This window comes from Chrysemys picta, chromosome 1 (assembly GCF_011386835.1).
Source record: "Chrysemys picta bellii isolate R12L10 chromosome 1, ASM1138683v2, whole genome shotgun sequence".
NCBI classification, from domain to species: Eukaryota; Metazoa; Chordata; order Testudines; family Emydidae; genus Chrysemys; species Chrysemys picta.
Window position 1 is genome coordinate 107940575 of NC_088791.1, and position 15089 is coordinate 107955663.

The window sequence follows — 15089 nt, forward strand, 5'->3', positions numbered from 1 at the left end:
GCATGAAGCATATCCCAGTTACATTATATTCACTTATTAGCATGTTTTTATAAAACCATATAGCCTGCACAACGTCACAGTAGGTTCTATAAAAAGATTTCACCAAACCAGGAACAAGTGTGGGCTCCTAAAGCTCTCCAACAGTCTTACCATGGAGGAGTCACAGACAAGTCCCCTTGAGCATTCCAGTTTATCTTGCTACACAGGGAGGCCGGACTACGTGATAGATGGTCACTTCACCCCAAAAATCACAACAATATTCAGGTTACCACCAGTCCCAAAACACCGGTCACTTCCTACAGGTCAGCTGTACTCAGATCCCAAAACAATGACCATGCCTGTAGCCAATCCTGTAATAAACTAACTAAAGATTTATTAACGAACAAAAGAAATGAGAGTTTTACAAAGTTAAAACAGGAAACATCCACACACCAACGAGTTACAGTCGTAGATTTAAAAAAGTCAATATAAGCGTCTATAATAAGCAGCTGTATGTGTCCTTTAGAGCTGAGCCATACCAAGCCGCAGGGGATCTCTTGCTTACGTTTACAAATCTTTGCCCTTCAGAGTCCAGACACCATAAAGAGACTCTGTTTCCTTTTCAGGGATTTTTATCCCCTTCATCCCAGAATCCAAGCTGATGGGATGAGTTCATCCCCAGGCCTCCCCTTCTGGAGGGAGTGAGAAATACAATCAACAAGGTTTCCTCTCCTTTGAGCTACATAACGCCTCATTTGCCTTCAATGGGTCATCTTGTGTTAGGGTGACCAGATGTCCTGATTTTATAGGGACAGTCCCAATTTTTGGGCCTTTTTCTTATATAGGCTCCTATTAACCCCCACCCCGTCCCAATTTTTCCACATTTGCTGTCTGATCACCCTATCTTGTTTGCTGGACGAGCACTTCACTTTAATTAATGCTTCTTCTGTTTGGTCAATTACACAATGGCAGAGGTTTACAATGCAAACACTGAATATAACTTTATACTACGGACATTATAAGGTAGGCTCAATACATGCAGCATCCTACAAGCAATTCCATAAAGTCTAAACACTGGACACATTCTTATATCTATTTTAACTATACTAACCCACAGATAAACCAGACTGGCCAGACCAGCTATGCATTAGTCAGTGCTCACTGAGGCCTGGGGCTCTGGCATAAAATAGCACGTGGTCTGCCAGCACCACAGTGTTAGCTTTCAGAGCCCCCATGTAAAATAGAGTGCACAAACAGTATTAAAGTGATAACAAAGAGTGTGTGTTACTAGAGAGGCAATCAAAACCTTCTCCCTCATTTCAAAGTTTTAGTTACTATGGTGGCTCCATATTCCCCTGTGCAATCTCACTATAGAAAAAGGAAGCACACGCAGTTCCCCGATTGCAACAAGACATTTTAGTAGCGCCTGTCTCTATGTGCGCTAGGTGTTATGGTTACACAATGGGTTCTTGATCTTGAGTGGGGTCTCTGGATGCTGCCATGATATTATAAATAGCTTTATGAAACGATAGCATCAAAGATACAAGGTCATTAAAAATAATCTCTCTATTTACTTTTGTGTGTTTAAAAGAATGTTTCCCTCGCTGCTGATTTGAATACATCAAAAATGTTGTTTACATGGAGCTTTACAATATTATGAATATGTATTTCAGCAACAATAGAGTGTGAACTAGAGGGTCATCAATACCTTTCTTTCCATCAAACATGTAAGAATCAGATATTGGCATGGTGGCATTTGCAGAATTGGCAAATGGGAATTTACATTTTTCATAATTTGTCCATTAACCTATTAAGTAACCTGTAGTAGTTTTCATGTGTACGGATGGCAGGCGGGGGGGAGGGACCATGAAAAAAATATTCATAAAAGAGTATCATTACTTCCATTTCCAATGATTGCACAGAACAAAATGAAGTGCATCATAAACTGAAGAAATATTGTTTTGCTAGTAAGAAACAATTTTTCAGACAGACATTTTCAGCATTGTCAATAGTCTCTTGACATCAGTACTGAAGCACTATCCCAGTCAAAGGAATACTGAAAGTATTTTTACCCATCTTGTATGGATGCAGCTGTATAATATGCTACATTGTCAAATGCTTTAGTTACTATAGTGTAAGTTTAAGTTCCACCATCACCTGACAACCTGCTATGTCACATATTCTCAAGCCAGGTAGGGATACAAAGTTTTGCCAGCCTAGCTATTCCATTAAGGATGTGATTTTTTATTTTTTTATTTTTAAGTTTAGCTATGCCAGCAAAAGCCCAAATGCAACTGTAGTTATACTGGCATAAAAGGGGCTTATGCAGATATAGCTTGTTTTGTTTGGGGAACAGTTATAAGATATATTAGCAAAAGCATTTTTTTGCCTGTATTAGCTGTATCTGCAGTAGGAGGGTTTGCCGTTATAGTTATAATGGCAGCGCTTTTAAGTGCAGACAAGGTTTCACTATTAAGGAACCAAACAGAAGACTTAATGAGGCACTACAACCATCTCCTAACTACAGATATAGGCGGTAACACCGAGTACCATTTCCCATCCTGTGATCCACACAGATCGGCAACAGAAGAAGCAGAAAGAGAAAATTCAAATGTTGGTGGCAGAAACCAGTTTAATACAAGGCTTGAGCACAAAGCAAATCAACAACAACATTTTGCCATTTCTACGAAGGACACACCTGCACAACACACCAACATTCTGCTTACTCCACTAACTCTCCAGTGAGCACAGAGTCCAATTCAGTGTGTCTGACCTGATGTTCAAAGCCCTCAACGAGGGAGGGGGGAGCGGCTTTATTTACCTGAGAGATTAACTCTCCCTCCTCAACAGCTACATGTGAGCATGGGAGACAGAAGTCTCACATGAGAGGGACCTAGAATATGAAACTGACTTCTGCAAAGGCAAAAATGACCACATAGGTCTTATCACATCCAGCAACAAATATAGAACATATCTATTTGACTTAAGTTTCCCTCAAATTATTTTTTTAATTCCCTCACTCACACAAATCAGATGTATAACTTAATCAAGCCTTTCCTAAAGGTTGGAAAGGAGGAAATATTTCTCATTTCAAATTCTTGGGGGATGCTCAGATACTATGGCGATAGATGGTATAAATTTAGCTAGCGAAATATAACAAAGGAACTATACTATATTTAAGATACATTCGATTAAAAATAGTTTACTTACAGCCTCCCATGCCTTTCATCAAAAAACAACCAACGATGTGAACTGGACTTCTCCTTAATCGCAAATATTTACCTGTTAACGAGTCTACACATCTTGGATTTAGTCCATAAACTGGGCACAGAAAAAAGTTTACAAACAACGCATTTTAAAAAAATAGGAAGTTCTGAATTTCATAATAGTTACTAACACAGATGTGACTCAGGAAATATGCAATAATACAAATTTCAAAACACAGTAAGAGCAGCTGGGGGGGTGGGAACTGGAGCAGAATTTATATATATATATATATATATATATATATATTTTTTTTTAATCATTATACTTTAAGGATTTGTAAAAAAAAACAAAAACAAAACAAAAGAACACTTAATGGTCACAGATCTCATACCAGTTCAACTCCGTGTCCTGGGCAAATTTATCTTGGTAACTATATTCTGTTTGACTTAAAAGTTCTGTCCAATTACAGCTATGCAGATTATACTTCCCTTTCTTAAAAACCTGGTATGCAGTGTTGTTTGTGAAGAATGACTATATAATACACAAGAAGTGGTACACCTCTACCCCAATATAAAGCAACCCGATATAACACAAATTATGATATAACGCGGTAAAGCAGAGCTCGGGTGGACGGGGCTGCGCACTCTGACGGATCAAAGCAAGTTCGATATAACGCTGTTTCATCTATAACGCGGTAAGATTTTTTTGGATCCCAAGGACAGTGTTATATCGAGGTAGAGGTGTATTTCAGTTTATAAAGCAATTTGGGCTCTTTGAATGACTTGAGTTAGGATATTAGCTTATTCTCTGGTTACTTCCATTTGCAGGCTCGCATTAAAGTTTTTCCTCTAAATTATATTTTAAATATTGAATTTATATCCAAGGAAGAGGTGCAGTGTCTACTCAAGCTAAATTATTACCCTTCAGCAACTAGCTGAGACCAGTAAATAGGACAGCCCTATATTTTCAATTGTTTCATCTTATTTTTATGTAATTTGTACTAAATCAATAGTATTAAGTATTTGAATCCTCTATTGTGTATTTCATTCCTGCAAAAAGCTAACACAGAAACAAATCAGTCACTGATGTGACTTCCCAATTCTTTTCCTCTTTTGAATGCCAAGTGTTCTAATAAAGCTGTACTGTTATTGCAACAGTGTTTTCAAAAGATTTATGATCTGCTGGCCTAAAGTGCTCCTACAGCAAGCCATGCTTTCAACTCAACATTCCCTCAAAGTCGCAGGCTTCCCACACACCAAAGTAGCAAACCCTTATAGAATAATCCTATAGACTTATGCGGAGATGAAACCAACAGGTTTCTAAGGAAATTGTTCTAAACGACTATCCTTTCTATAGAACGTCTCTAAAAATCTATAATTTATAGAATTTGTTAAGGCATGTTACATAAGGAAAGTGAAGTCCATTTCAACAGATTTCTACATGTGCAAGCTGTATATTGTACTTAACATACTGTAGTGAACACTCAGTGTAACATACTACTTCTTTCATACACAGTCCTCCTCTTTCCTTGAAGCCCGACTGTAAAGCATTGACACTAACATTTGTTTTCATGAGTACAACCTACACAGGTAACAGCCATAGGTAAGGAACTAGTTGAACAGACAGAATGTTGCCAACTCTCACAATGTTTGCCATTCTTCTCAAAGCCTCAGTTTCTGTTTTTTTCATTCACAAAGCGCGAAGCTGAATGGAGCTTAAAGTTGAACAAGTGAAACTTTATTAAAACCCCGTGGACTAGTCTGTCCACATGTCTAAGTTGCTTCCTGCCTAATTCCCTGCATTATCTATTCCACTGGTATCCCATCAATAAGAGTCATTCCAGGGAACACTGACCCTCTGACTCCAATTCCACTGATCATAATATACCAGGAGCCATGTGATTATGTGAAAATTTCAGCTTCCATTTAAAATGCATTTTTTCCAGTTGTGGAGAAAAACTTGAGAACATGACCCCGCTAAAACCTCAGAAATCAAAAAGTATTACATAAAAATAGAGCCACAATATATTTTAAGTGTCATGATTTTTAAACAATTTCGAGATTATATTTTTAGGACCGAACAATATTTTGTTGGATTGGCAATACCAAGATAGACCAAGAGATTAAAGTAGTGAACAGATTTTATGAAACACTGTGTCTTTAAGAACTGCACACTAGCTGATAAGCAGTTCTCCAAGAACTTACTGCTTATACATTCAGATAAACAGAACTAGGAAGACCACCTGCAGTGGTTCCATCTGGTGATGCCCAATAGTTACCTCCATCTCAAGGAATGGAAACAGGAAGTACCAAGAACCAAGACAGCCGAGAGAATCTGGGAACACTAAGCAGAATCCTGTTGTGCTACTGGTCTATGAAACATGAGGCTTTCCTGAAATCCAAGAACTCACTCCATGATCAACAAGAGTTGTCCCTGAAAGCATAGCTGGACCATGTTACTGTGTATGTACACATCATGCCGAAACAAGCATATGTACTATATCTAAAGAACCCAGTCAGTCAACGATGGATTCACAATCTAATTATTTTTCTCTGTGCCTTTGCCAAGAAATCTGCTTGCTCAAAATGCCTATTGCATGACATTTATTAGCATTCCTGTTTTTTTCTGCAACGCCTACTAGCAAGCATCTCATGTGAAAATGGTACAGAATAAAAGAATGAATCACTTCTAACACTCAACAAGGAATTTGTCAGAATAAGCAAAACACTTATCCCCAAAACTGCTTTCTCTCATCCTTTCACGGTAGAATCTTGATCCAGAACACTCCTTCAGTCCCTTTCCTCTAGGCATCATGCCACATATTTAAAGCAACGGTACACAATGCCTTTTTAAAGCAACATTTTAGTTCTATAACTTCCCTTTGCCTTTTAAAGCATGGACAGTAAATTCTTCTTTATCCCACCCTGGTAATTTTATTTTATGAAAGGAGCAATAGTGTGTCTGGCACAATAAATAATAAAACATCACTAAAACCCCCCCCACTTTTGTTACACCTTTTTGTCTGAGTTAAATTTGGTTTCATCCCTGTCATTGCTAGAGTTATTGCTCACATCAAAAACAGGGAGGAGTTATTCCATCTGAATGCATACAGAGCATATCAGTGCTATACCACAATTATCTGAAACAAAATAATGCTTCAACATCTACTATACAAACTGCACACTTTATATTCAAGCTTCCTTTAGGTCACCCATGACATTCAAATAACTAAGGTTGTACTGTTAAACAATATCCATTTTTGGCTCCCCCTCCCTAATCCATTTTCATTGCAACAATTTACATTAATTAGGTCTTAAGATGTTCACATACTACAATGACTGACATGATATAAACCTAGGTAGAACAGAATTTGAGATCTAAGTTTGAGATCTATTCTTCAGTGCAGCTATGTATTGGTAGCAACTGTAGGCCCTAGCCAAGATGGGGGCCTAATTGTACTAGGTGCTGTACACTTATATACTAGCAGTCCCTTGTCCTAAAAATCTTACAATCTAAGTAAGCAAAAGAGATAAAAGTATTGTCTCTATTTTAAAGATGAGAAGACTGAGGCAGAGATTAAATAACTTGCCTGAGGTCACACAGAATCCTGAAACAGCCATTAACTGACCCAGGTTCCCAGTCCAGTACCTTAACCAAAGACATCCCTTCCACCAGTCCACAATTGACTTTGATCAAGCCAGTTTTTCTACACACTAGTCTGCCACGGTAGCTTTAACATTTATATAGACAAGCATTTCACACACTGATTACCAGAAATGTCTTTGTTTTCCTATTTCAGGTTCTCTCTGGTGATATGTCAATTCTTATGTCAGTTGAATAAGAGCTGTGGGAATATATATCTTCTTCCAACTCCCCTTCAACTTACTTTTGAAGAGTCCTCTTTTCATTTGGTTTCATTGCTATTTTTTATTTGTAAGTATGAAATAATTTCTTTTATTTAACCCAGATGTGTTTTCCACTTCTCTGTTGAAGAAGTTCTTGCATCTGGAATCTCCTTTACAAGGATTGCTTAATCAATTGGAAAAAGTCCTTTTCACTTTGTCTTAAAAAAACAAAACAAAAAAAGAAACAAACAAATGGTTTCGGGGGGGGGGGGGGCCGGGGAGGGACTGAAAGGGTTGGCTACCCACTGTAGAAGTATTTCAAGGTTTGATACTTAAAGATTGTCAATGAAGCTTCATTTTAGTTAGATTTTCATAGTGATGACTAACAACCTTAGCCTCCTATTAAAGCTGGCTACCACAGTCCTGTCCTTTGTCCCAGTTGTTTTGTAAATGAGGCACTGAGACAGCATGTGTGGGGTGTTCAACGGAACTTGCCTGCTACAACACCTGTGATTTAAATCGAATGCTGGGCTGTAACTGTTCAAGAGCACTTTCTGCTGTCCTTCCAGGTCAACTTCTTTTATTTAATTTCCTCTTTATTTTCATCTGATTCTCATGGTCAGACCTTGACTGCACACCAGGGACCAGTTAGAGAAAGATGGAGCAAGTATATCCTGCTGCTCTCCTATTTTTTATGCAGTGTTCAGTGTTAATTATCTGGAACGTACTCCCCTCCCACTTTCAAATTTCCTCCTGCCCACTCCCCTTTATTGTGTCACTTCCATTACTGAACTGTATAAAATTTTGGTTACTTTTTTACCATGTCGTCCCTCCATCTGTTAAAAAACAGCTCAGTCACACATGATTCAATACAGCCACTAATCCCCCTCCTCAGCCCCCGACAAGGATGTATGTCTCCACCACAGCCCTACGGAGAGGGTTGAGCATCTTTAAAATGTAAGACTAATTTAGTTGAGTAAGTTAAGGCACCCAAGTTTGAATGTTCTGGCCTCCATTTTCCAGGCTGAATTTAATACAGTGTCTTTCATGACACCAACAGGGACCCCCACCAACATGCAAAATGTTCATCAAAACATAAGCAAAAATTTAACATCAAAACATAGCAGAGTTCAAAATACATATTGTGAAGCAAGACAGTCTTTTGCTTTAGGTTATTCAACATTTACATAAGTTTTACTTTTAAATGCAATTATTTACATAGTATTACAGGTCCAATACATAGGTCAAGAATTGAGATTTTAGCCTTGCATGTAAGTGGATACGAACATTACTCCAACAGTGTGCCTAGACATCTCTAGCACTGAAAGACAAGACTAAAAAAAAAAAAGATCACATTTTAGCATTTAAAGCACCTGACTGGCGCTTTAAATAAATTTTTAACAAATGTGTTTGGTCCAACAAGTGAACCAGAATAGAAATCTATAAAACAATATGCCATCCAGTAAAGGGCAGGGGAACTCAACTCACACCAGTGTTAGAATACATCCTAAGAGTTTCCATTTGCCAGTATTTCTCCAGAACATATATAAAATATACCTAATACAAACAGATGGGTACCTTGCCTAATGGGGCTCTGATTCATGACCGGGACTCAGAGGTGCTAATGCAATACAAATAATAAGGTACATATATAAACAATTTCCTTTTGAATTTTATATGACTTAATAATTAAGAAAAATGTAACAGGCCTGCTCAAAACAAAAATCAATCCCATCCTAACCCCCCCCACATCCCTTCCAATTAAAGTCTGATAAGAGACAGGCCCAACACTAGACCCTAAATACCAGACTGATTGAAAATTGCTTCCCTTGCTGGCACAGGGCCATCGGGCTTTCGCTGCACTGCAAACACCACACCACCAGCCCACAGACATTTACATCTATATCATTTTGTTGAAGCAACTAAACCGCTCTCAGCTGCCACAGTGGAACATGAGGACAGAGCTGGCCCCTCAGGTATCCAGGTCCCAAGCTATTCAGGCCTTTATAAATCTAAGACCCCATCTTGATTTGCACATGAGAACAAATAGTAAGCCACAATTTCTGGCTACTGATTCCACTTGAGTTTCCAGGAACAGTCAGGTTCTCGAAACATACGCGATCTCAAAACATCCCCAATGTATGAAATGTGAAGAAACCTCCTCAATGCTGACAGCTGGAACCACCTCTACTATTTAATCAGCATCTCTCCTCCAGTCCACATCATCTCAATCTCTTCTGGAGGAAACTGCAACCCATTTGTTCTCATCGACACCCCAGGCTTGGTCAGGCAACATGAATGCAATCGGATGAAAATGAAACACTGCTGCATATCACCTGGACAATGACACCACAACTCAGAATGCCTTGCTATCTCCTTCAGCAGCCTCTCATGCACATCGGCTAGAGAAGGTGACAGATTAAGTGGTTGGTTGGTTGGGTTTGTTTGGTTTTTTTTCGGTGGGGGTGGGGGGGAGCAGAAGGGCATCTTCCATATGATACAATACATCTAGAGATGAACACAATTGCCTTTTCTCCCTCTTCAATAAAGGCAATATTTAATAAAACTAAACACTCCACAATGTTAAATGACCATATTTTGCCAGAATTTACCAATGTCTATAGTACAAGGTTGAAGGAAATTAAAAAATGGGAACTGACAGAGGTTCTCATGCTCAAGTTTTTCTCTTGAAGGAAGAAAAAACCCACACACTTAGGTTTATCTTATAAACCACTTTGCAAACCATCCTGTAAACTTCTGAGGTTTGACTTCTGTACATTTTCACAGTAGAAGTGCCTTTTCTCCAAAAAAGTCAAATTGTTTCTGCTATTTACACCGTACATGCTAAGAACCAGAGTTCAGTGTATTTTAGGAAACAGCATTCTTTTATATATATATAATTTTAGTTACATGCCACTGCCCCATCATCCAACTTGAGCCACCATAGGTAAAAGAAATGTGAACTTGTAAGAATACAGTATTAGTGGATTACACACAAAAGATTTCAAATAATATAAATGCATCCAATCCACCACAAGTGGCTCAGAAATTTAACTCCTATTGTCTACTTTGTAACAGGGCAACTAGAAGTGAAAAAGCCAAGTGAAGAGGAAGGAAAGCAACAGTGTTGGGGTCACTAGGCCTGCCTGAGCCAGAGTTCTTCCATGTTTAAACTCTGTCCTTCCATATTTAACTCTAATTGACCTCAAAAGCCAAGGATAGAAATTGGAATGTGTAAACAGTCAGTTAGCAATTACGACCTTGCTCATACCAGGTACCAAGCAATAATGATGAGGTTTGCATGTTTCTAGCTGGAGAAGGGGTAATAAACCAAGGGTAAACAAGACCAGGTAACAGTTTAGAGAGAAATTACTAACAAGCTAGATTTATAGCCCTAGAATGATTTAATTGCTTAAATGTATAAACAGAGAGGGGAGGGCTTAGTTGTAAAATGTATAAGAAGAGAGAAACTGTTTTTGCTGGTGTGCTTGATTTGAGACTTGCCTGTCTTCTGGCACCACTTTGAGATCTCAAATAAACTTTGATTGTTTCTCCACCCCGGTATGTTTATTGACACGAAGCACACCGGGCAACAAACCCCGCTGTTGCTGTCCTCGGGCCATTGTGCCGGCAACAACAGCAAGCGTTCAGAAAGAAAGTGGAGCTTTGATAAAGCTGGACCAAAGCAGCAAGAAGATGAATCCACGTGTCGAAGCTGGAGCAATGACAAGAACCTAACTATAGGAAGCTTACTTTGGTTTTAAAGTTGAGATTTTAAAGAAAGCCCTTCCATTTGTATTACCAACCACATGCAGTCATGCCCTGGTGGCATTCTAGCAGCGGTATAGGTACCCTAATAGAACAAGTGTACCACAGATGGCTCGGAAAAACGGAAGCACTTGTACTTCTTAGTTTAAAAAAATAAATGTTTGATTTATCATCTGCTAGTTGTGGGGAGATGGTTGCCGAAGGGGAAATTCTGGAAACCTAGAGAACATGCACCAATAGTCACTACTGTGCAGTAAGAAGAATGTCAAGGAAGTGCATTAAAAATGAGTAAGTCAATCAGCAATAATATAACACCAAGAACTTTTTAATAAGGTCTTGACAGCCCTGTAAGCAAGAAAATAGCTTACGGAGCCAAAAATGCACAATAACACTTCACTAACCAAGTTCAATGTCAATCCAGGCCAAAGGTCCTGTTCCCTATTTAAATTTCTATTTAGCTAAACACATACACATCAAAAAATTCAGAAGAGCCTACCTAAATAACAGGTGCTTTTGAAAATTTTACTCATTAAATTTTACTAGGACTTTGTTTTCTAAGTTACAATAGATAAATATTTCAGAAAGTATCAGTTTGCTAGCTGAAAGGCTGATGCTTCTAATCAATCCTTACTACAGCAATGGGTGTAGAGCCAGACCTAGACTCTGATCCTATACCTTGATGAGTGGTATGGATGGACAATGCAAGAGAAATTATAATTCTGCCATTTGGTCATCTGTTTTTTCCATTACAGCAAGTCCTGGAACAGCTAGCCCTGTTGTTGCCATGCTCACAGCTACATACACTCATGACTCTGACTCATAATTTTATAGTACAAACATTACTTTTTCCTCTCCTTTTTGGCAGCTCTTTACATATTTTATGGTTTACAACCGCATCTTACTCTTCATTTGAAGTAAGTTGCATGTGGAGAATAAATATTAAAAAAATCTATTCCTATCTAAAAGATCTCCGATGTTTACTACTAAGCTTTTGTACTCTACATCAAAAAATACCAACTACAAATGTCACAGAAATAAGAAAGTTTTGCCTATTTCCAAATTGTTTTATTCTATTCTCTTTGGAATTCAAACACCTGTTTTATGTGTTGCTGCCTCCTAAATCTGTCTACCACTTGTCAGTGAGATTTAATTGTTGAAGTGGGGGATGGAGGGACTTTTCTTTTTTTGCACCAACTAGCATGACTGATTGCGAGGGTGGTTTTTTTGTTTTGTTTTGTTTTTTAAAAATCAAACCTTTTCCACAACTGTAAGAAATAAAAATGGTCTGTGCAGTAACACTCTGTTGCCAAAGTTAGGCAACTAAATCCCTATTTAGGCACCTCGGTGGCTCAATTTCCAGAAGTGAGAACCTGCAGCTTCCATTGAAAGATACCTGCTTTTGTAAATTTTGGCCTCAGTACGTGCATTTCAATATTTTACTATGTTGCATTTCATTTTGCACCTGAATACTTAATTATACAAAAATAAAGAAAAAACCTTTATCCAAGAATGAAAAAATTATGTCTATGGTCACCAGCTTGAGAGCACGGACACCAAAGTGGAGACTGGGAACTGCGGGCTTGAAATAGAATCAGAGAAATCTCTTTGTTTCCCAAGTCAAGTAACTTGTGAGAGAACACCATTCCTAGAGAAGAAAGGGACAGTTCTTCTGGTTAAGGGACAGGACTGGGACTTGGGCTTTGAGTTCAGTTCCCACCTCTTCGACACACTTCGTACATGACTTTGGGCAACTAAAGTCACTCTCTGCCTCAATTCCCCATCTGTAAAATGGAGATACTACTACTTCATCTGTTTGGCCTATTTTACTTGTAAGCAATTTGGGATGGACACGGTCTCAATGGGAGCTTGATCTCAGTTTGGAATCTACTATATTACAAATCCTTCCTGTATCATTGTTCTATACCAGGGATCAGCAACCTTTGGCACGCAGCCCATCAGGGAAATCTCCTTGTGGACGGGACGGTTTGTTTACCTGCAGTGTCTGCAGATTCGGCCAATCAGAGCTCCCACTGGCCACGTTTCGCCATTCCAAGCCAATGGGGGCTGTGGGAAGCGGCGGCCAGCACATCTCTCGGCCCACGCCGCTTCCCACAGCCCCAGTTGGTCTGGAACGGCGAATCACAGCCAGTGGGAGCTGCGATCGGCTGAACCTGCGGATGCTGCAGGCAAACAAATTGGCCTGGCCTGCCAGCGGATTTCGCTGACGGACCGCGTGCCAAAGGTTGCCGATCCCTGCTCTATACTAATAAGTCTTTTACAAATACAAGTAAAATCAGAAGATGCCATCCCTGCCCTAATGATCTAACAATCTAAGGTAGACAAATAGTATGACAGTCTCTGGGAGAATTGAGGGAAAAAGTGCAAAAAGAGGAAGAATTGTTCTCAGAGGGTCAAGACCAGACTATTTGTAAATGTGTGTTAACTTCCTTAGTTCCTGATTTTTTGGCAGTGGGGGAAGAGCATTATTTTTTTTTCTTATTTGTTGAGGAGAATAAGAGGGAAGAAAGCAGGTAGATCGAGAGAGTGAATATTACAAAATTTTCCTCAAAAGGTGACATAAAAAGGTAGAGTATCAAAGTTTAATAGTTTTACTAATCTGCAGGAGAATTCAGGAATTTTGTGGCCTGCTACAGTACAAGGGTCATGAACTCACAGAAGCAGAGGCCTTTGTATACAGCTGAAAGTTTGGAACTTCTAGTAGAGAAAAATATAAAACATATTCAAGATAACTTATTGACACTCCATATGTCCCTGGTGTTCCACAGTAATTAGTGATTCATTATCACACACTGAATTAGATTCTGCATAGGATTTTTTGTTTGTTTTTTGTTAAAAGACAACAAAAACTAACAGACGTGTAGAGCTGGAAGGGACATCAAGAGGTCATCACGTCCAGCCCCCTCTGTAAACCTAGACCATTCTTGACAGGTATTTGTCCCATCTGTTCTTAAAAACCTCCAATGACGGGAATTCCACAACCTCCCTTGGAAGCCTGTTCCAGTGCTTAACTACTCTTCTATTTAGAAACTTTGTTCCTAATACCTAACCTAAATCTCCCTTGCTGCAGATTAAGCCAATTACTTCTTATCCTACCTTCAGCGGACACAGAACAATTAGGCACCATCTTCTTTATAACATATGAAGACTGTTCTTAGGTCTCCCTGCAGTCTTCCTTTCTGAAGACTAAATATGCTTTTTTTTTTTTTAAACCTTTCCTTATAGGCCACATTTTCCAAACCTTTTATCATTTTTGTTGTTCTCCTCTGGACTGTCTCCAATTTATCCACATCTTTTCTAAAGCATGGCACCCAGAATTGGACACAATACTCTAAGCCTCATCAGTGCCGAGTGGAGCGGCACAATCATCTCCCATGTCTTACGTATGACATTTCTGTTAATACACCCCAGAATAGCAGCCTTCTTCACATATCCATCACATTGTTGACTCTCATTCTACTTGTGATCCACCATAACCCCCACATTCTTTTCAGCAGTACTACCACCTAGCCAGTTATTCCCCATTTTGTAGCTATGCATTGATGTTTCCTTCCTACTTGAAGGACTTCAAACTTATCTTTATTGAACTTCATCTTGTTAAATTCAGACCAATTCTCCAATTTATTAACATTGTTTTAAATTCTAATGCTGTCCTCCCAGCTTGGTGTCATCTGCAAATTTTATAAGCACACTCTCCACTCCATTATCCAAGTCATTAATGAAAACATTGAGTAGTATTGGATCTAGTACTCACTCTGTGGGACCCCAATAGATATGGCCTCCCAGTTCAATAGCAAACCATTGATAACTACTGAGTACAGTATGTTAACCAGCGGTGCATCCATCTTATCATACTTTCATCTAGATCACATTTCCCTAGTTTGCTTATGAGAATGTCATGTAGGACTGTGTCAAAAGCTTTACTAAAAAACAAGACATACCACATGTCTACCGCTTCCCCGCATCTCACTATACTGGTAACCCTGAAAAAGAAGGAAGTTAGATTACTGTGGCTAATGCTCTCTCTAAATTTGCTAGCATGGAAGAGTAGATGAGATGCGGGACCAGTTTCATGGGCGAAACACATCTCAACCTTAGACCTAAGCAAAGGTTCCTGGCAAATCCTCTGGGATCCACCACTGCAATTTAAGATTGCATTTGTGACCCCAGTTTGGAAATTTCCAAAAGTGATCGGCTATCTGCTGCAAGATCTCAAAAGATACTGTGCTGCATGTCTTGACATGGTGATCTCTATCAAGAGTTAGGAAAACT

The 15089-nt window shown here is 39.0% G+C and overlaps 1 protein-coding gene across 3 annotated transcripts in view; it reads right to left on the bottom strand.

Moving 5' to 3' along the window:
* Window positions 1-15089, bottom strand: part of FGD4 (FYVE, RhoGEF and PH domain containing 4) — a 192787-nt gene that overhangs the window by 119867 nt on the left and 57831 nt on the right. The window contains exon 1 of one of the 3 annotated variants that reach the window (XM_042850010.2): window positions 3190-3212. The exons of the other annotated variants lie outside the window; for them this stretch is intronic. Within the exon in view, the coding sequence (XP_042705944.2) occupies window positions 3190-3208 (19 nt within the window). The 5' untranslated portion in view covers window positions 3209-3212. Of the gene's footprint in view, window positions 1-3189; window positions 3213-15089 lie in introns of those variants that run through there. 3 annotated transcript variants of the gene reach the window in all.